Source organism: Falco cherrug, chromosome 5 (assembly GCF_023634085.1).
Source record: "Falco cherrug isolate bFalChe1 chromosome 5, bFalChe1.pri, whole genome shotgun sequence".
NCBI lineage: Eukaryota > Metazoa > Chordata > Aves > Falconiformes > Falconidae > Falco > Falco cherrug.
In genome coordinates, this window is record NC_073701.1 from 90,977,463 (window position 1) to 91,000,352 (window position 22,890).

General features: G+C 36.3%; 1 protein-coding gene across 5 annotated transcripts in view; it reads right to left on the minus strand.

Moving 5' to 3' along the window:
* Positions 1-22,890, minus strand: part of CPNE8 (copine 8) — a 110,296-nt gene that overhangs the window by 72,533 nt on the left and 14,873 nt on the right. For 4 of the 5 annotated variants that reach the window (XM_055711318.1, XM_055711319.1, XM_055711321.1 and 1 more), the window contains exons 3-6: positions 19,265-19,311; positions 9,502-9,605; positions 5,110-5,149; positions 1,923-1,999 (exon numbers count right to left, since the gene is read on the minus strand). In XM_055711318.1, the coding sequence (XP_055567293.1) occupies positions 1,923-1,999; positions 5,110-5,149; positions 9,502-9,605; positions 19,265-19,311 (268 nt within the window). Of the gene's footprint in view, positions 1-1,922; positions 2,000-5,109; positions 5,150-9,501; positions 9,606-11,149; positions 11,223-19,264; positions 19,312-22,890 lie in introns of those variants that run through there. The other variant, XM_027815414.2, reaches the window with a different exon arrangement.

Consider the following 22,890-nt stretch of genomic DNA (forward strand, 5'->3'; position numbering starts at 1 on the left):
CCAAGCAGCCGCAGACTACTGCCTGCCGCTTCATCCGCGCCGGCCCCCTGGTTAAAAAGTTTGAGGACCCCTGCTTTAAAGTGTCTTTCAGTTATCAATTTAAATGGTCTGTCCTGAACTGTTATTTCATCCAGAACGAGACCTCGAGACAACATGAAATTATTTTTGGCATGGAAATAGGAAACCTTCAGATGCTTTTCCAAGTTTACGCTTGCGCTGGAATTGTAAAAATGTAAAAACTGAATTGGGTTCAAGTATTGAGAAGGTTTTAACATGACAGCTCAATGCTTCAAAGTTCTTGAAAGATAAAGTGATAGCTGTCATACTTGAGTCTCCTTGAAGCTGGCCACTGTTTTCAGTTTAGGGCTACCTCCACACGACATCACCACACTATTTGATACAAACTAAAGAAATTATTTTTTTAAAAAATATTTTATCAGTGACATTAATTTCTTTACATAAGCAAGAAAAAAGGCTCTAATAAAATCTAGGGGAAAAGACTACCATTGGTGTATGTTGGACACTGATAGCAAAATACTGACTTCTGAGATTTTTCACAGGATTTCAAAGCTACTACTTAAACTAATATTTAAGTTTGTAGTTGACAGGTACAGGATACAAGATATGTACGTGAAAAGGAAAGTAGTATATAAACCATATAAACCACTAAAGATAGATATAAAAGGGTCACCTGTGTAACAGAAATGCTTAATTACATCAAATATATACATAGAAAAGAAAATTTACAGCTAGAAACATATTTCTTAAGAATTTTACACCAGATCAATAACACATCATTAATATAACTTGATCAGGGAGTTTTCTTGTATTTGCAATTATGCTGAAATAATATCTACATATATTCTGAGTTTTGCAAATTATTGTAGTTTGTCCAGATCCAGGTTCTTATTATTTGAATACAAGTCAGAATATGCGCCCCACATGGTGTTTTCAACCACAGTTTGGCCCACAGTAATATAAAGCTTCCTAAGCCTGAGAACTTCATCTGCCCTTAAAAAGAAATCAGTGATGAAGAAAAATAAATGAAGCAACCCTGGTACACATAACTCATAATGAACCCAGTAAAATAGGACAAGAAACACTCCATCAGACAGAGTAATCAAATTCATGATCATTCTCTGCAGTGCAATTACTATTAAAAGCAAAACAAAAAACTCACAAAAATTCCAAATCAAAAGATATTACCATCACGTGAAATGTCCACCTATACTTTTAAATATTTGCTTTTAATGTCATATGTGATTTTTTAGCATACATTTAAACAAAAATTGTAAACTATTTTCAATTATTCAAACATTATTTAGGAATAGAAAATGAAAATTGATCAAAATTCATATTTTAAAAATCTGTACGCCCCTATGAACAACAGTACACAAACATCAAAATCCTCTTGGTGGGAGAAAAATCCACTGATCATAAGGAAGTTTTTGATACATTTAGTAGGATAAATAGAAAATATTTAATACTCCAGATTGCCTTATTGTTTGGGTATTGTATTCTTGGCAACAATAGAAACATAAGTAGGAATGTTTGGATTTGAAACAGTGAGGATTTTCTTCCTTGATGCTTGAACAAAAGGCAATAAAGATTTATGATGTATTAATCGGCAAACTAGAAGGAAAAATATTTTAAAAATTAGTATACTCAAACTACTTCTAATGCAGGATGTAATGAGGCTGACAAAAATTTTGGATGAGTCAATTCCTTTCCTAACTGTCCAAATCGAAACTTAAATTACCATCGTCTATAAAGAAAGGCTTCTGTTGTACCTAACAATCTGTTCTCTCTTAGAGACCATGTCTGTCAATGTCGTATATCAAGATACCTCACAGCAAAAACCCACAACTCTCACCTCATGAAGCAGTATATATTTACCCACTGTTCAAGAATGACGTACTTACACAATTGATTTTTCCAGTCTGCTCCCCTGTGATCCAACTATTTCTCCCAGCGTACAAAACATTTGTCCCAAAAAATCCTGAAAAGCATTAACATAAAACCTGAGAATTCATGTTTCACATTGAAACAAATGTGGTTTCCCATTTATCTGGACTATTCACTATAGTAAGAACACGTTCTGCTGAACTTTGCATCTTAATAATAATTATGCAATAACGAAGCATAAAGCAGACACTAATACATATTTCAAATAACACTGGGTTGCATTTATAGAAGTAATTCTAATGCACTCCACTATTTTTATGTTATCTTTTTTAGCAACAAAAATTAAACTGAAATGGTAAAAATTTAAAAGCATTAGAAACATGACTGTTTCTTTACCTTCTTTAGTTAGAGCATTTTAATAAATTTCTCTTTTATTAAGAGATTCTACACGGATTTTATGAATTTCATGAAAGTTAATTTTGTTGGCAGAAATTCAAGACTGCACAGGATCTGTATGAGCATCCTGGATTCACAATTATACACAAACATTACTTTAACAACAGACTTTATCTTCCTGTTTTATAATTTAACTGTATAACTAAAAATCAGGTAATTTTCACATCTCCCTGTAATACAAGTATTATAAAGATATGAATGGAATATCAATCTGTTGTATGTGTATTGAAAAAAATGTTATGCTGCAGTCCAACTCTATCTTGCAGGTGACAAGACATTGCTAGCTCTGTTCTTCCAGCATCACTGGCAGTAGTCATAACAGTAGCTTGTTAGATTTGTAGAACAGTAGTTTGTTCACAGACAGTAATGAGAATCGAGACACTTTAATTCCTTAAACACAGCAAACCATAACTTTATGATACTGTGTGCAGTAATGAATATCTGTACAAGTAGTTCTGACTCTTCTCTCAGCCCAGGCCACTCATTCTCACCTCTGAGCTGTGTCAGTTATGGGTCCATATAGTGAATTGGATCTGAGAACGAAGCTCACTCGAGAGGAAAATAACCCTTCAAAAAATAAATTTTTGAAATATGTTCTTTAACTGATCTGACACTGCAACACTATTTCCATGAAGACTAAGTCTTTTTAAATGGCTAAAATTCATCTGAAAACACTCAGCTCCTCATTCATTTCCAAAAACATCAGACACTACATATTCTAAAATAATACCATTTTCTGCACCGAAACCATGTATTCCACAAGTTTTCCTGGGTTTTTTGGGGTTTGTTTTTTTTTTTTTTTTTTTTTTTTTGGGGGTGGAGTATCTATGATTAATGCCTATTAGTTCCACAATCTGTTATTAATGACAACTGTTCATTACTCTGGTTTTTTTTTTTTTCTTAAATCAGGAAGTTACCATGAACATAAAAGTCTAATTTCAGGCAGCCAGTATTATGAACATCATTACAGCCAGCTACAATGGCAGCATTGTCTAGTCTGGTTACTTCATACATCTGTTACGGAACTTGCTTCACTTGCTTCCCATTTTTTGCCAAAACTGAGTCACTGAAATTGAGATTCTTCAGGACTCTTTTTCCATCCCACAAACTCTTCTACTAAATGATGCTGCCCAGTATTTCCAAAGGAATGGGTCAACAGCTATTTTTAGGAACAGGGAAGATCTTATTCCAAATGAGATGACTGAACATATGAGGAATCTAGCTATGCAAATACTACTAGCTTGACATTTTTCAGAAACACTAAGCTCCCAGAGCATGGATATGAGCAAAGCTCTGCTCATGTCCAACTTACTCACTGTCCAAATTCCTAAGAGCTACCAGGAAGAGACACAGGAAACTGGCAGCAAAAGGAACAGTCCAGACCAACCCTGAGCATTTAGGAAAAGATGCAAATGCATAGCTGTAGTTAAGAAACACATTTCAAGGTACCATCTTTCACAGGGTTCTCAGAGCCATCATCTTCTTCATATGCATAATATATGGCATAGTTTGGATGTCTTCAGTACAGATACCAAGTCTACACCGACTTGTACAGATTTCCTCTTAAAGACAAGGGAGGGAAATGGGTATTTCTGATATTAATGTTAATGTCTATAGAATAAAGTTCCCCTCCACAACTGAAGATTTCCGGAAATTAGCACTGTTTAAAAAACAGGGCCTAACACATCCGAGTATGCTTAGCCTGTACCAATTAGAATGCAGCAGGCACATATGTAATTCAAGATCTACCTGAATAGTCTTCAGAAGAACATTGGTTTGTTTCCTCATCGTTCTGTCCTTTTTTTTTTCCATGGGCTCGGCAAGATACTCAAACCTTCCATTCTTGCTCCAGTAATCAATGAAATCTAGGCTATATATTTGCATAATCTTTGTTTGCACTTCCATAATGACTAACTTATCTTGTGTCTTACCTTTTTTAAAAAAAAAAACAAAACTGAGTTTTTCATACAAAGTAGTATGTTTTGGGGAAAAAAACCAATAATATCAGACAAAGTGGTAACTACAGAAGTGCAAACAATCTTGGGCAGAAGCCCAGGATGAGGCTTTATTCTTGTTAAAGACAGTTCAGGGAAGATTCTATTTTCTGCGTCCTCCTAGCTAGCATTGCAGTTATTCAGAACACCTTTCCATGATGACAGAGATAGAGAACAGTTTGCCAAGGCCTTTAAATCTTTACAGGGATGATTTAACTGGAGATCAACGGCTAAAAGTCTTATCTCTTCACAGTGAAGCACACACATACAACATTCCTTCCATTATTCTCTTTTCCTTTGCTCCAGATTCTTAAAAATTCTCTTACCAAAGCCTCCCTGTATTTATTTTTAAAAATTCACTCAAAACCCTCTGAATTCTACTCTCACACGTTTAAATTTTACAGTTACTATTTAATCCCTTCCACTTCAAGATGACATAAGCATAAAAGGTTTCTACTAATATTAATTGGGACACAATCAAAATATTTTAAGATTTTTAGGACCCAGAAGTATCAACAAAAGGCAGCATATCACATACCTGAAAAGGTATACACGTGTGCTCAAATATGCCCTTTACAGGAGGAATGTCCCATTAAAATTATATTCATGAGCATTATGTATATTACTAACCACAGCACAATCATTGTACTTGTCTCTATGTATCTGATATTACTTACAGTCAAAAGAAAATACACATATTTAGAAAAGTGTAAATATTTCAGCACAAGAAAGTATAATAGCAAGGAAAACTTACATGTTTTGACAGGTTAGGACTCTTTGAGTCAACATCGTAGCTTGGGAAAAAAAAAAAAAAAAAGGAATGTTATATCAGAGTTGCCAAATGACAGATCTAAGGATAAGTAAAGAAACAAAACCCAGACAATTTTTTTCACCTATTTCAGTGTGTGAAATTTACACAATCAGATATATGAATGGAAGTCTCACCAGTAAGGAAGGCAAATTGAATCACCACAGATTACAGGATTATGGTTCACTAGCTATTTAAAATGAAGTATTTTTCAACAAAGTGCAGGCTACTAAGAGAAATTATTCTGATATTCCTGTTTGAACCATGAAACCTGCCAAAAACCAGAACAAAAATTAAAAATTAATCTTAGCATACTAACTTCTAAATTAATTTCTTAGGTAATTTTTCAGTCATTTGACTAATTAAGTAGAAATAATTGACAATAAGTTAAATTGCTTTTAGCAAGAGTTTGACTTGTTTTTTTCAGCTTATCATAATCTTGTTCTTCCTCCTGTTAGAAAACGCTGTTGTTTCCCTTCTGCTATATTTCAGTCAGATTTAAAAAAAAAAAAAATTACTCTGTGAATTCAAGAGAGATTAAAGAACTCAATATAAGAACTTCTCAGGGGATTTCTAATCTTTATACTTTCAGAGTCTTCCATCTTTATCAAATAATCCACAGTAATATTTTTAACAAATCCTACACTCAGATTCCATACCAGTAACTAATTTGAAAAAGTATCCTCTGTGCCCACACCTCAGCCTCCCCTGTGTGTTTCCATTCCCACTGCATGCTATGCTATCCCTGTGGCTGTGCTGCCACAACTGATTGACGGGATGCATCACGTATCACTGTGTCCAGTGCTGGGCTCCCCAGTTCCAGAGAGACAGGGAACTACTGGAGAGGGGCCAGCGTGGGGCTGCAAAGAGGATGAGGGAACTGGAGCATCTCCCTTCTGAGGGAAGGCTGAGAGAGCTGGGACTGTTTAGCCTGGAGAAGGTTGAGAGCGGATCTTATCAAGGCATACAACTATCTTAAGGGCAGGTGCCAAGAGGACGGGGCCAGGCTCTTCAGTGGTGCCCAGTGACAGGACAAGGGGGCAATGGGCACAAAATGCAACAGAGGAAGTTCCACCTGAATATAAGGTAAAAATTTTTTACTTTGAGGGTGACCGAGCACTGGAACTGGAACCCAGAGAGGCTGTGGAGTCTCCTTCTCTGGAGACATTCAAAACCCACCCAGATGTGACTGTGCAGCCTGCTCTGGGTGAACCGGCTTTAGCAGGGGTTGGACTAGATGATCTCCAGAGGTCCCTTCCAGCCCTGACCATTCTGTCATTCTGGACCATATCACAAGTCAGGAGGACAGGAATACCATAACGTAGCTGGATATGGTGCAGCACAGTCAAAGTTTTAGAAACATATTTGTAAACAAAGGAATGACTATAAAAATCACTAACATGAGGGTTGAGTGTTTATTTAAAAAAAAAATTGCTGCATACTGTCTGGTGAAACTGAACAGAAAAACACAACTGGTAATTTGATCTGAGGACTAGCTACACAAGGAAAACAACTTCACTGGCAAAATCAAATATAAACAGAAAGGGGCCTGAGACATTGAGGGCTGTACAATTTAGGAGTGGGCTCATGCTCATTTATCAGAACACCAAAAATCAGAGCTATACTCACCACTTTCTTTTTGTTGCAAAAAGTACGAATCATATCAGGAGTTTGTTTCTTTGAAAAATAACACTTTGGCCAATAGCAGTACACAATTTTGTTGAAGAATTTAAACCAGAAAGTTTTCTAAAGATTATTCTTTCCTTTAGCGTTTTAATCCATGAGTAGCTATACAAGAGTCACATTTTTAACTCTGTGTTCTACAATATTTCATTTCTCATCTATCACTGTTATAAGACTCTAAAATAAATTCACAGATTATGGCTATATGGTCATTTGCAGGCAAACATTAAAAACAGTTATTCAGCTTTGAGTTCAGAATACACTTGTGTCCAGGTAATCCAGAACTGCAGCAGAAAGCAGTCAGGTCTTTCTGATAAGTACGGAGTATGTTTGATATTTACAACTTTTTGAAAATAAACAAACAGGAGTCCATTTCTCTGACTACATGAAGAATCAAACAGGAAACTATTTTCCCTTCCAGTTCCAAGTCCTATTCAAATAGCACTTATCCAGAAGCCTTTTACAGATTTTCCTTTCTTTGCCTAGAAGTGAGCCTAGCTTTCTCTTTCTGGTTCATTTCTTTTGCTCATCTCTTCTATTGCACTGCCTCCTCCCCACAACATACACGCATCCTATGAGGAGCCAGAGGCCATCAAATCAAGATTCCTACACAGCCCCAACTGTGTCTTTATTTCAGCAATGCTTTACCTGCACTTGGAGAAGAATCCTTTATTTTGCAAAGGGACTAGCTCTTCTGTAAAATTATTTTAAATAGCAGGCAACAGTTATACTCAGCAGATCTAATGACATTAAACCCAACTTCTAAAATAAAAAATGAAGTCTGCACCAGGCTTCCATGGTGAAGATGAAAGAATTTGTACCTAGGCATCTAGAAGCACTCTGTAATCTACCTTGGCATTGAGTTATTTCCTCTCATTCCTCGAAACAGTTTTAGTCTAGATGGAAACAGCTAGCTGTTACCTGTGTATAGAACACAACGGAACTTTTTTCCTTACTCATCCCTCCAACACTTGTTAACTTAGGAAGCATTATAGCATGCTATAAAAAGACATGGGTTTTTTTCTTTTGTTTTCACAATACAGGAAATGTTGCCATTCAAGAGCACTTCAGTACACCCTGCTGGCAACTTAAAACAAAATCAGCACCTGATTTTATTAACATTGCTAATAGACATCTAACAGCCATCATACTTTTTCCTCTACTGCTACAGTAAGAATCTCCACTAATGTGACTACTGCACTATTTATTTTATGCCCTGCTTAATGTACAGATTGATTTCCATTCCAGAAACGCGGGGGTGGGGGGTGGGGGGTGGGCTGGTGGGGGTGGGGAGGGGAAAAAAAAAAAAAAAAAAGAAAAAGCAAGTGACTGTCAGAGTTGCTTTAAAGCAACTACTTCGATAAGTAAATGGTACATTGACACTAAAGCCTAGAAGATTTAAAAATGGATTTACCATGAACTTGCTAGGAGATTTTAGGCAAATTATGAAGTCTTTCTTCATCTGTTTTGCTGTCTACAAGACAGAAATGCAATAAATGCAATTTCTATATCAAGGCAAACTTGCAGCATAACTTCAAATTGGGAAGCAATAAATTTACAACTTACCACTACTATAAACACCTGAGTATGACTTGTCACAACTCCATAACACATATCAGGAGAGCTCAGTCTTCAGGATTAGAAAGTATAGGAAGGCAGACTACATTGTCTTTCTTGATATATTTATTTGGTAAGTAACTTAACAGATGATTCCCCTAAATATTTCTCAGAACAAATAAACTAAAAGAAATACACATGAAGGCAGAAATCTTAGGAACACAAAATAAGAACTGACAAAACTTAAGCTAAAGTACATCTTGCAAAGGAAACAAAAAAAAAGGAAAAGGATTGTTCAACTTAAAGGACACTTAAAGAAAAACTGTGGCCACTATGCATACTATACTGCAAAACTGAGTGAATGGCTTTCCCTTAATTATCTGTGAGGGTTATTCAAGTGCTCTCTCATAGGGCAAGATTAGGAAGAATTGCTGGGGGAAAAAAAAAAAAAGGGAGGATGATAACCAATGAAACAAGACAAGCTTGATTATCACAAAGACTGAAATAACAAGATTGAGGTGAAATGTAACAAATGACATGCAAGGTGATGTAGTGACTGGACTCTCAATTCTATTTTCCAAAGAACAAAGTGAAAACCAAACCAATTTCACCAGTGGAATGAAATGTGTACATCTGAAATAAAGTCAAAACCCCTCTAATTCTAGAACAGCCGCTTTCATTCTAAAATCTTAAAATTTAGTATACTTAGATGAATACTGGCATTTATTTTAGTAAAGAAAGTTTTGGCTCTGTACTACTTCTACAATATTTTTTTCTGGACACTATGCCCATACCTGTTTTATCAGCTATACTGCCACCATATTTAACATTTTGACACCCTTAGCTTTCTATCTTCTAAAAGTAATGGTTGTGAAGAAGATTATACTTTGACTGTATATTAATACCTGCCAATTTCTTTAAAACTCAGTCATTCATATGTTACATATTTATTTCTGAGGTAGCAATGCTAAATTAATCATGTTTATTAACGTAATCCATGTCAATAGATACTACCTCTTCTCAAGTTAATTTTACGCTGGATGAAACCTAATGTGTTTACAGAGGCTGCAATATTAGAGTCAAAGATTGTTAACTTACAAATCAAACCGCAGATTCTCTCTTTCTTCGAAGAAGTAGTCCATTATAAATTTTCTTACAAAATCTGGATTTAAAGTATTATCAATTACTTCTGTTCTTCCAAACTGTAAAAGAGAATTGTAAGTTTAAGCCACATGCTATAATGAAGTCTAATTAAGTAGACTGTCAATACCAGCAATATATGAGATACAAGACAGCCTGTAAAAAAAATCTTTTAAACAGATGTCATGAAAGAAAATGACTGTTCACATGAATAGATCAGTTATCTGTGGATGAAGACAGACTGGCAGAAGACCTCATACTTCAGTATAAAGAGTGGTGCACAGCCTGTATCGTATAACCTAAACTTTATAAACACCAGCACCCAGATCAGAATCCGAATTTGGGGAGGAAATTCAGTAACGTAAAAATCCACCAGTTCCTCAAAAAAAATTACAACATCAAGCAAAAGCTTACATATATTGCTTATTTCAGATAGGTTTAAATATTAGGGAATGCAATCATTAGAAGTGTATCATTTTTGCATTATCCAGCTCCTATTTCACCTTAGTTCAGCTCTCCCTTCATCTCTCCTCTCTCTGAGTTTTCTGCAAAATGCCTGTTCTTTCGTGGTGTTTACAGGAAGAGCCTCAGCTCTCATCAAGCTGAAAATATTTTAATTTAAAAAAAAACACACAACAAAATACCACTTTGGTTGACTTCAGTTCATATACATCACAGATATAAATGATCATAAAATAATAATGTGACAATTTTGGTTTTGTTTTAGCTGTTTTTTGTTTTAGCTGTCCTTTCAAGACACTCAGAAAACAAAACAAAAAAGGAGTTATTATTGAATTATCATTTAATTTTGTCCTACACATTGAGCATATCAAAACATATCTGAATATAGCTTACTGAAAAGCTTTTTGACAGTCCGGTGAAAGACTGTTATTAAGGAGTCCTCAAAACTGCAATCTGTGAGTACAGACTTTCGAATGACTCGAAGACTGCCAACCTCTGCATTGACAGGACTTAACTAAAGCAATGAACATGGATAAAGAAAGAAAAAACCTTCTTGTAATTGAAGGCTTTTGAGATGTATTTCCTGAAACTGTTTTCACATCACAGATGTGAATCTAACCACTACAACCTGCACAGAACCCCTCAGCCTCCAACAGGAACCTCCCTATCCCAGCCCCTGCATACCTAACAAACGTGTGGTATGAAAGAACAGAGCATACTCCACTGTCTCTTCCTCTCAAAACTAAGCAATTTCCTTTCATTGCTTGATTCTTTCTAAAGTAAAATGGTAAAGAACTCCAGCCACATTATTTGTGTGCTTCAAAGAAACTCCATTAGCATCAGTAACTTTTTTTTTTTCTCCTTTGAATGACTGTGCAGACATACATTCAAACTGCAGGGGACTGACTCTAAGCACCATTCATTCACAGAGGTCATCTGGAGAAGTGGGCCTGTATCTAAGAGGATGAGTGCTTGGCAAACGCACCTACCCTCCCAAAGGTCTCAGGTACAATAAAATGTTCAACGGAAGTTAACACATCTTCAAGACACAGCTCTATAAAGTCTCAGGAAAAGGAACAATCCTCAGAAGTGACACAGTGGTGACTTGCATCTTTACAGAGTGTGCTTGAATCCTGTTAGGTACCTTCACTTTCGCTATGCTGTGAGATGTTCAGTTGGGACAGTCTTATTCAGAGATGTCCATATTCCAGCACTTCCTATAAAAGACAGAGAAGCAAAACTATCTTCCCATTGAACAATGCCATCTCCAAATAAAAAGGCAAAGAATATTTAATATATAGTGTCATTAGCATACTCCTTTGCCAAGACTTTACATCATTTCTTAAAACCTAGGTGGAACGATTCTCCTGGTCTCACTGGAACCTTGATATCCCCTACAAGAAGGCTTCTGAATACGTCCTAAGGCACCAACTGTTCAGAAAGCAAGTTTTCTCATTAGCAATCACTGTATTTTTTCAGCTTTCCTAAGTCAAAGCAATAGCTAAGAAAAGAATAAGCATTATACAGACATGGGCCGGAGAAATCTCCAGAGTGATGAAGATACGGGATATTCAAAATGAAATAGTCTCTGAGCCTCTTAAGATAGGACTAGCAGAGGATGCACATGATCCTGGAAACAGACCAGAACATGAACAAATAGTTTGATGCTTACTGTTTGTTTTGGATGAAAAAAGTTAGCGCCTTCAGAAGTTATTGAAGGCATTCTCTAAAACGTTGGGATAAATTTGACAGGCAGAGTGTTGTAAAAAACACCCTCTTCAACAAACACCAGTGACTACTATGGCCAAGTATTAAACAATGGAAAATGACAGCAGCGGTAGAAAGTTGGCATTTCTATGGAAATATGTATGACCGCAATACTAGCCTGGGCTAAAGGGCCTTTCCCTCCCCTCTAAATAGTAGCATTCAAATTTTACATACATTCAAAGTCTGCAACCAGTTTCCAGGTCAAATAAATCTCAACATTTATAAATAAAACCTTCCCCTGTCAGCTGCATGCTTTACAACATTCAACAATATTGAAGCCAGGAAAAAATGAAAGCTGGAATGGCTGATAAAATGAAATATGCAGCAGTAACTAAGAATTTAACACTGTTTGAAGTTATGCCCTGAAAATGAGAAGCCACTCTCCGACACAAGCCAGTAAAAAGCAGTTCATCAGACCAGGGATGAGAAATGAAAACAAAGGGGTCATAAGGACCATCCATTTTGCAGTTCTGAACAGGAATATGTCTCTCATCTGTGTATTTATTCTTCCCCCCTCAAGTGTCCTATTTCTTCCATTTGCGCTCTTACAGCAAACTGTCCGAATTCTCTCAAAGACTGGAGTCAGCTGCATAAAGAACAGATTTACCCTTAGTGCTGAAAGCTGATGAGCACTGGCCTAACTCCAGAAGCAAAGAACTCTGTGTCTTCAAAAAGAAGATCTAAGGATGATTGCATTGTAACTGGCACAGCAAGTAAGCAAAGAACATGTATTAAGTCCTGGTAGTCTCTCATGCTACATCCAATAAAATCAGAATACAAAGATATCCACAAAGATATCTCCCAGCCTGTGCAGATTCAAGCAGCATATTGTCCTGGGAGACTCCTTAACCACCAGGCAGGAAAAGAAAGGTTACCAAAGTTCTTTAAATCCTCAGTTTAGGATGAGCTTAAAGGAGAGTAAAAGGATCTTCAGTCATATATGACTTCCACCTCTATATACACAGAAGACACAGAGAAACAAAGAACACAGGGAGCTGCAGCCTAAGAAAGTTGACTTCCTGCTGCTAAAGTCATCATCTAAATTGAGAGGCACAAACCCAAAATAAGCGAGCTCAGAGGACAGCTTGTCAAAAGAGTCCATTTAGGGGCACTAATACCTCTGTCTTGACACCTTCATAAACAGATCATTTTCTGACAGTATGATCCTTCTTGAAATAGTAAAGGCAGTTTGCACAACAGGAGGATACACTTGACTTTGGAAAAGCCACTCAGAGGAAAAGAAGATTAATGGCTAAGAAAAACAGATAAGAATCATAGAATACTTGAGGTTGGAAGGGACTTCTTGAGTTTGTCCAGTTCCACCTTCCTGCTCAAAGCAGTATCAGCTAGATAAGGTTTGTCCATTCAGGTTTTGAGTACGTCCAAGCACAGAGACCGCACAGCTCTCTGGGCGACCCATTCCTTAATCACTCATTCTGGAAGAGTGTTTCCCTATGATACGCAATAAATACGCAAAATGATTATGATGAAATCACACTGAGACCAGAGAAGGTCCAACAGAACAGCAATTACACTGCTACCTTAATCTCCTATCAGTTATACCGAAATTGTTACAAAACTCAAGAGACTGAATTCAGTGGCACTGCTAACTTTAAATTATTTCAAATTACTTTTTTTTAATTGAGGCTTCAGTTTTATGGTCTGTTTACTTTTTCCCCCCAAGGGCTAAACAAATTATTCCTTCAGATTAAATTAAAAACTAATTACTTAACTGAAAAATTACTATTAAAATTTATCTTATAGATGACATTAAAATGCTAGCCTCTAAAAATCACCAGTCTACACTTTTCAGCTGAACAAAGCATCGTCTCTTTAAATCTGTTTTCCCAATTACCTATTGCCTTTTTTAAGCAGAACAGGTTATTTCTATAATCCAGTCACTTATGGCTAATAACATAACTGCTAATTAATTAGTTCTCCACATGGCCTGGTTTCCCCCACTAACAGTTGTGTAAAGCTGAAATCTTAACATGGCCAACAAGCAAATACCTTGAGAAATGTCATTCAGCATGTAACAGAATCAATTTAACCCTGTAAAAGAAAATAAATGTTCAAGAAAGAAAATAAAGAACAGAATCCCGTTTCTGGATTTCCTGAGATGGACAGTCTTTGTTGCCTCATAATGCAAGCTCTCCTGGTAGAAGGGGATTTTAAAAATGTATTTAGCTATTTGAAATTGTATAGCATCGCAATCTAGTGATCCAGCTAAAAGGGGCTATAAGGTTAACGGAAAATTGTAACCTGAATTTTAAATTCAGAGTTATAAAAGACTAGCAAGTTCGGTAAGTCCAGTATCAACAACACAAAGCAACTATTTAACGATGAGGGTCTAACCCAACCCTCTGCTAAACACTTTCTATATTAATTCTCTAAATTAATTCTTGCTTCAACTTTATGGCCACGAGTGAACTTGAGAATAACATCTAGTGAGCTCTCTTTTTGTGTTTTTCTTTTTTAAATTTGCAGTGTTTTATCACAATTACAATGAAGTTGTTCCAAAAAGTAATTCCCCCCATTCTGAAAAATAAGTTATTGTTTTCTGCCTGATTTTTATTTCACTTCCTTTTCTGTCTTTTGGATTCTTCTATATCTCTGTTGAGACAGACATGTTTTCTATTACGAAATTTATGTTCTTAGCACTGATATTTATAGCTGATTACAATTATCCTTAATTCAGTCTTTCATTAGGAAAATAATTTGAGCTTTATTTTTTCAGTGTAGCATATGTAATTTAATCTTCTAATAATTCAGTATTTTTATCTCTAGTCTTTTGTCATTTAAACATCTTGAAAAGAACCTAGTATTCTGTCACAATTCTAGGAAACTAAAGAACTAAAAAATGGCTTAAACTGTTACTAGGTTCTTGGCTCTGATCTTAATGGCTTTGGAAAATTGTTTAGGAAGCTCCAGGTAACACTCTCCGTTAGAAGCTCACCGTACAAAATGGTATATAAACACAACAAAAGACAAACTCTGAGAAGAGGATTATAATCTAGCTTCACTACCTGTGAACAGAACAAATAAGAAACTTGAATTGTGGAGAAAGAAATGCAGTATGAATAGAATGAGCCTGTTACAATGATGAATAATAGTCTCATATAAGCAGAATTACAGAAACTACAAGGAAACAAACAAAAAATTCACAGCTGCCAACCCCACTCTAGAAAAAGCATAGTCATAAAACGTTCTGCAGTGTGCTTGTCCCAAAGAAAGAATAATGCTATTATCAGAAAAAAACACAACGTTTCTCTAATGTGCACGCAAACACTCAGATGAAATCTATATACCGAATGTACACGTAATGGTGATTTCTATATAACCCTTTTTAAACTGATGGTTATACAATCATAAGTATATAAAACTCAGAAAGGTTTCCTCATTTTTCTGTGCTTTGGCTTTTCTCCATTAACTGTTTCCTTTGAAAGGAAACGTGACTTCCTTTAAAAGATTTCCTATGGACTTGGATATCCATGGATGCACCCCATGCAGTACCATACATACCTAAATGATAGGAAGCAAGGACTGAAAAAAGTTACAAAACAAATAGATTTTTACAGAATTAAACAGTATAAATATATAAAAGGCAACTATGAGGACTTGGCAGAACATTATTCATACTGAGTGATCAGACAATAATACAGCAGATGAAGTTCCATATGGATGACTGAAACACTATATTTACATGAGGAAAAAAAGTAACAGCCGACAACACAGAGTTAGGATGGCTGAATAAGCAATGAGAGCACATAAAAGGAGAAGTTTTACTGTGGATGAACCACAGTATAGGGACTAGGCAAAGATCATGACAGCATTTTTTAATTTCCCTACAAACTGGTCACCTTTGCTGTCTTGGAATTCCACTGCAACTTTGCCTGTTTTCTCTCTGTTTGATGACTCAGTCAAAAAAGATACTTTTTCTTGTCTCCAGCATATTTACTCCAGATTTACAAAAAAAACCAATAAAAAGAGTGAACAGAATTCATGAACAGGAAGGCCTGAAGAACAGGAAGCCATGAACAATTTTAGACACAATGGAATTACTGAGGATATAAAATAACATTTGGCAGCTCCTGAAACTGGAAATCAGCATGATGAGGACCAGTAAGAGAACAGACTCCCAGGCGGGTACACAAATTTATTTGCATCCAATGCATCCTTACAGTAGATAGACCAGTGGCTCAGAGCTTCACTCCATAAGCAGTTCCTCAACACTTACTGATGGTGACTAATGTCAGTAAAACTGCAGTTGGTTGAGTATTTCATAACGTCTATTATTTATTTAAGATCCACCTTTGAAGTGTTCCCTCTCGTTTTCAGAATTAGCACCCTCTTTGAGATGAAGAAATTAAGATTCTTAAAACATATTATTTAAGGTTTCTGTAGATAAAACCAAATTATAGTTACCCATATTTCAAATGTGTCCTCACAAAGTAAGGAGAAGTAAATATTTTAAAACCAAAGTTCAGATTCTGATGATGCATTTGTTGCCTATTATATTAACTGAAATACCTGATGATCACACTGTAAATGAAAGCAGGGAAAATGTTTTGAAAAAACCCACCCTTCTGAATTGAGAATAAAATATTTTAATTCTTTGCTGATGATTTGGTGGACAAGAATAACTGAGTAAAAACATGGGAATCTGCACCACAGGCAAACGGGAGTCAATGCCCAGAAAACATGTACCCTTCATCGAATGAATGGGTAACTATTGTATTGAATACATCTGAATAGCTTAATTTAGGGGGGGGGGGGGGGGAAAGCACACTACTACAATAGTTCTAGGGAAATTACGGAGATTATGAAATTATTTACTGTGTTTACGATCCCCAAGCATTTTCTGCAGTGTTCAAAAGAAAGTAATTAGGCAAATGAAGGAAGAGAACTATGCTTATAAGGATATGGAACAAAAAGAAAGTATTGCCATGACTGAACAACATTCTTTGCTGTCTACATATATCATCAGGGGTTTATTATTTGTCTCATTTTTGTCTTCTCCAAACAGTTCCAGGTGAATTCCATCTCTACAAGCTAGTAAAATATTAAGTAAGTGTTGAAATGCAACAAAATGGACACAGAATTTTATTGAAAAACCCACTATTAGTGCATTCACCACTGCAGGCAGAAAAAGCACAAAAATAAAGATATGAGATTACCCATCTAATGTATATATCAACTAACCTTCTACCTACCACCTTATTGTTTACCACTGGTATAAATATAACACACCACAACACATAAAATGCAATCCTGACTCAGCCCCTCTATCATGCCAGCCTCTGAATTTTGATTGTCATAACAGCTACTAGGAATGGGATTCCACTCACTGAACTTTACGTCTGACAGTCAAGTGTAGGCTTTTGATCATCACTTGGAGGCATTTCTAAAGAATGATTCATCTGATCTAATGCAGACACCTAAATTAGGTCTGATGAACTGCCCTCAGGAAGTTGTATTTTTCCATTAACTATAAATAGTTTAAAGAGTCAACTGAGTTGTAAATACCTATACCTGGACCTTATCCTGACAGTCAAGATAATTATGTCTTAAAAGAAAAAAAGCTGTAAGATTTTCTAGAAACTGCTATGTCAAAAGTCTGTTTTAACCCCTGCAGTTCCCAAACTGGCATATGATCCTATAAGCACATGCCAAAGTGCATCACCTAACCAAGATACTCTAACCAAAACAAAGATACAATACAAGAAATAATGTTGCACACTGCCCTATTCAGGTGGTTTTGCTTTGGTCAAGGAGATAAAATGGCAGAAGACAATACAAAGCTATACGGTGGTGATGCACTTCAACCATTACAAACTTGGCTCTGTTAAAATTGAGAGCAGATGCAATCTTTCCATCAACAATCTCCTAAATCACCTCAAAACATGCACACAGAACATTTTCTAAGTAAGGTGATGATATTACAATTTTACCATCAGGACAAGTATGATATTAAAAATGGCTAATATTTATTTCAACAGTTAGACCAGAGAAGTATGAAAATTCCACAAAATTACTTATGAACCTTAAACAACAATAAAAGCCAGAATTTCTGACAAAATCCTCTTAACTTTAGATCAGAAAAGGACCCAAATGCTTTAGTGATGATCTAGGCCTGACTACCAAACCACACCAAGCCACCTAAGTCAACTGAATGCCTGAAGACTCCTCTGCTTTCAGTTAGCTACCCAGATGTTTAGAACTCTGCATATGTATATATTGCTTCTGCCAATTTAAGATCGGTGAACTCCCATGTAGGGTCCCCAAACTGACATTTCTTCACACAAATCATCAGAGGGATGTGATCCACTAGGTATACTGAGAGGACATCTAGTACAAAGCTCAGAACAGAGCACAGCAATTTAACTGAAAACTACAAATGAAATAGGTACAATGTTTCACGCATCATCCAGTTATATGAGCTTTTCTCCAAGCAGGAGACAAATTCTCTCATCTCGACAAGTATAAAACCCACATCCACCATGTTTCAGGAAAGCAGAAAACACATTTCTCCAGCCAGCTGGCAAGGACACCAAATATAAGGGAAGAGGTCTGGTTCCTGTGCTCCTGGCCCCTCCACTGAAATTTTTACACAGTAGTAGTCACATAAAATATCCATTCTGAAAACAAGAACATCAGACCTCCTCTCTTTTACAGGGAAAAATTATAAGATAGTTCATTCCTCTAATGGTTCTGTTCTTAGAATGAATGGCCACAGAGCAGAGCACCTACACTGAAAAACAGTTCCATCAATCCTCTCTGTAAGGCAGCTAAATAGTGCATTTATCGGTAGAAAGATGACCACCCTTCCCCCAACACTGTCAACTCTTTCAAAGAATAAAGGAGAAAAATTAGATAACCAAGTACAGGGAGAGAGTTCCCAGCTACAAATGTTGATCTGTTGTAGATACTCAGTGTAGAGGTACTTGATTTAGTTTCTTAAGACATACCACTCCACTGTTCACACTGATGGGTTAAGAAGACATAATCCAACCTATGTATAATACACTCGCTTCCTTCTTGCCTGGTGTATACTCTACTCAGCAGCACCTAACTTCTCCCAAACTACATAGGAAAAGTAGATCTCCACCACAACTACAGACTAGTTTTGATGACACTGACCATCACCATAGCCAAATCCTTCCATAGATCTTGTGCTGTTTGTCTTCTTCTCTTTATAGCCACAAACCTTCTCCAGATTGATAGCTAAGTTTGATTTCATTTATCTCAGGGAGACTGTAAAACAGGAAAGTCATGTATTCTCTCTACTTTTGTTTTTACTTTTGGTGGAAATGTGCAATACAGACAAGGAAATTGAAATTAATGTGACTAGGTTTTAAGTGTTCACTGCTACATAGGGTTCCCATTGTTCAGGATGGCATTTAAAAGGCTATGACACACCCTCTTCGCTACAGAAAATGACTAGCCTTAAGCATACTCAAAACCTTTATACATCTATGAATAAGTATCTTACCTCTCTCCATTCCTTGTTTCCAATGGCTTGTGTGTACAAAACACAGACTGCAGGGAAAAAAAAAGTTAGGTCATTTTCAGAATTTAACATATTCTTAAATTAAGTGAACCAATTTTGTAGTCTGTTGTGCTGTTGAAATTAGTAATGAGGACAATCAAATAGTAATATGTTTTCCCTCAGTTTTCGGTATGCCTAAGCAGACTGGCAACAATATGGTCTAGTTGTTACAGCAGTGAGCTAATAAATAAGGTGGTTCTAAAATGGAAGGCAACACTTAACAACTTGACCTCCAGCAAATCACTTGGCAATCCTTAGCAGTAAAATTGGATAAAAGCAGGTCTTCATTAAACGTGGATGGTCTGGCTATCCTAGTTAATCTAATGCGTAATCACCCTAAATTATGCTTCCTTCAAGAGATGAGAGAATTAAAGTGAAAACAAAGGAGGACCCTACTGGAAAAATAGAGAGGGGAAATAAAAGGGGAAAAAGGAAAAAAAAAAAAACTTTCAGGTTTTCTTCTTTAATTCTGTTTCAGATTATTTATAGATAAATATCTTACATATGCATCCCTTTTTTAAAAAATACACAAAATCTAATAAAAAATTGAATCAAAGAAGTTTGTTGACCTAAGCTGTTTTTGAAAGACCAAGTAACATAATCCCACAGGCATCACTCTCCTTACAGATCCATTTTTCCAGTACAGAACCCACTACGCAGTAATTGGTAGCCTCCATCACAGGACTGATGACAAAGGTCCAGTGACTATAGTCAGGTCTTTTAAACACTTGTATAAGTACAAATCACTTGCACTGAAGGAGCACTATAAACTATTTTCTACAGTCTTGAACTAGTTGCAGCTAATGACCATAAAGCAATTTTTACCTGAAACTCCACTACAACCCTTTTCTGAACAATGGAAATAAAGATATTTGAACACTTTTTTCTCACAAATTCTTCTCTGGTGTCAGTCCTTATTTTTCAGCAGAAGGTTAAAAATAATACTGTTTTGGGTTGCAGCCTTGAACAATAAAGGTAGAAGCCTGGTTTTGTTCTCAATGAAGTCAGAATCATCAGACCAAAGTAGAAATGAAGTCAAGCTTGAAACTACATTTTCTTGTTACTTAAAAGGTATTTGCTACACACACACACACAAATATCAGACCACAAAGCAACAAAAAAACCCACCCAAAAAAACCCCATTAGGCAGTAGCAAATAAGGAAGAACAGAAAAATGCAAGTTCAATATTTTAGCTCACATAGAAGTTAAAATTTAACACAATTCAACATTTTTTTTCCAAATAAGATGTCTTGTAGAAGAAAAACAGAAAAAAACCCCTAAAAATCTTTTTCTGGAGATGTTTGCCTGTCTCCATTTAATCTAAATGAATCCTTGAGCAATTATGCTCCTAGCTTTGGTTCCTACTTAGAGTAGGATGAATCCAAACCAACAAGCCTATTTTCACAACTCGTTCTGGAGTAGACTGCTGAACTATATTACACAAAGAATGAAGTTAAATCAGAACACATGAGAAAATACAGTGAAATGGAAGCCATGAAATCACCTACAAAAGTGTTGAAGGTTACTGAACTTCTGAATAACCTTTACATCTAGTAAGATCTGTGCCAAGGTAACCCTGGGAGAAGGAAATGTTGTCAAAGGAAGTTTTCACAGATAAAAAACAAGAAAAAAAAATTCTCTGGAAATACCCCTATTGCTTATATATAATCAGGCAAACTTTCCTTTCACTTTACCCATTGGAAACTTTTTTAAACTGATGTTACCAGTTCTGCAACAATGAATATTTTCCGATTTTCAGTAGTGGTTTCCAAGAATGCAAATGTCTCACTAATTTAAAGAGCAGATATAATTGTGGATTGTATTCATTTTGCCAAGAGTTTACATCCAAATTTTCAATCAGCAATTTCTCATACCTATTACCCCAATTGAGAATAGAACTGAAATTCATTTAGAGGAAAAGCCAATGCATGGGAAGAAAATGATTCTGCCTGTGCTGTGATTACATGAAGAAAACATGCCAAATTCATTAACCTGTATGTCCTTTGCAGGTCTTATCCCTGTCTCATCAGGGAAGCATTGCTTTAGCTTATTTTCTCCAAGATAATAAAAATAAAAATAGGTTTTCTCAAAAATATTCCTAGAAAAAACAGTCTCCAAACTGGAAGAACAGAATGGTCCAAATGGTACAGTAATCAAGATATATGATTGCTTTGACTCCACTGAGGAGAAAGCACTGTCAGTAAGAGACTTCAGTATTGTTTAAAATACTTCATGAACAAGGGCTATCCAAGTCTGTTCCATCTATATCTAATATCTACATTATTTCTGTAACTTGCCTCTAGGGAGGCAAAGTGCCAGCTTCCTCTTGGCATCAATATTCTAGATTGCAGAAAAGTGGTCAGAATTGGATAAATGCTGAGAAGCAATTACAGTATCAACAAAGGCTAAGTAAACCTCCTCAGAGAACCAGAGAAATCACAAGTTCCTTTTTAATTTCAGGAGAAGGCTGTTTATGTTGACATGGGAGTCAACTATATTCATGCGTGTCCCTCTGAGAAAAAGACAAAGAGGATAAAATCAGATTTTCACTATCGGTATGATCCCTAGATAACTGCATTAGTTTGAAAAGTATATTAGAACTGCACTAGTCAAATCCAATGAGACCTCAAGATACAGAGTGACCCTACATGGTTCTATCTTGTATGAGAGCTAATGGCTGCAAATTCAGTAGGTCTCAAAGTGGATCTCGTGAAAGTGGTATGATGCTGGGTTTGATACCATTTTAGCTAACAGGATAGTTACTGTGTACAGGCCAGCCTAAGAATGGCCTTTGTCCAAGCAAAGAGCCACTGAGGAACGTTACCCTGCTGTACTTCCAACTACAGAAAAGAACAGCACTTTTTATACTACATCTTTACCCCATTCACTTTTACAGTAGGGCCTGTAACTGTGCTCAGCTGAAGGACACTATGAGCAAACAAACTAAATTGTCTAATAAACCCCCCCTGCAGAATACTGAAGGTACACCGTTTGGAGAGCACCCATAATCAAATACGCATACTTTGCCAGGTAATTTCTTGAGTGCAAATACAGTATGAGCACTTCCAGAGCCAACAGTTTCCCCCTTCTCTCTTTTACCAAGGACAGCATTACTGCATTCCATGGTTTTGTACTGCTAACCTGTGACAGACAGGCCTGATTGGCAGCATAACTGGGTACTGCCAACTTGAGACCAGCTCTCTAAAGCACACTACCAATTTGAGTGTGTTTTTTTTACCACTCAGAGACTAGAAAGCAGTTTGTTTTGAATTGATAGGCAAGATTACGATACTTGGGGAAAAAAAATCCATATACTTTGAATCCTTAAAAAATACCACCAGTTTACTTCTCAGAAATATTTTAAAGATAGCTATTAAAATTTCTTTAGGTTTTCCTGCCACTCTGTTTACTTGTGTCCCTTCCCCAGCATGGGTTACCACCAGCCGTGATCACTTGGGTTTGCACAGCTGCCCTGGCTTGGGCTGCCCACAAGCCACAGACCCATCAGAGGTACTGCCTTTTGCACGGAGTGTCTCCTTCCAAGAATGCATCTCCAACAGCATATTTT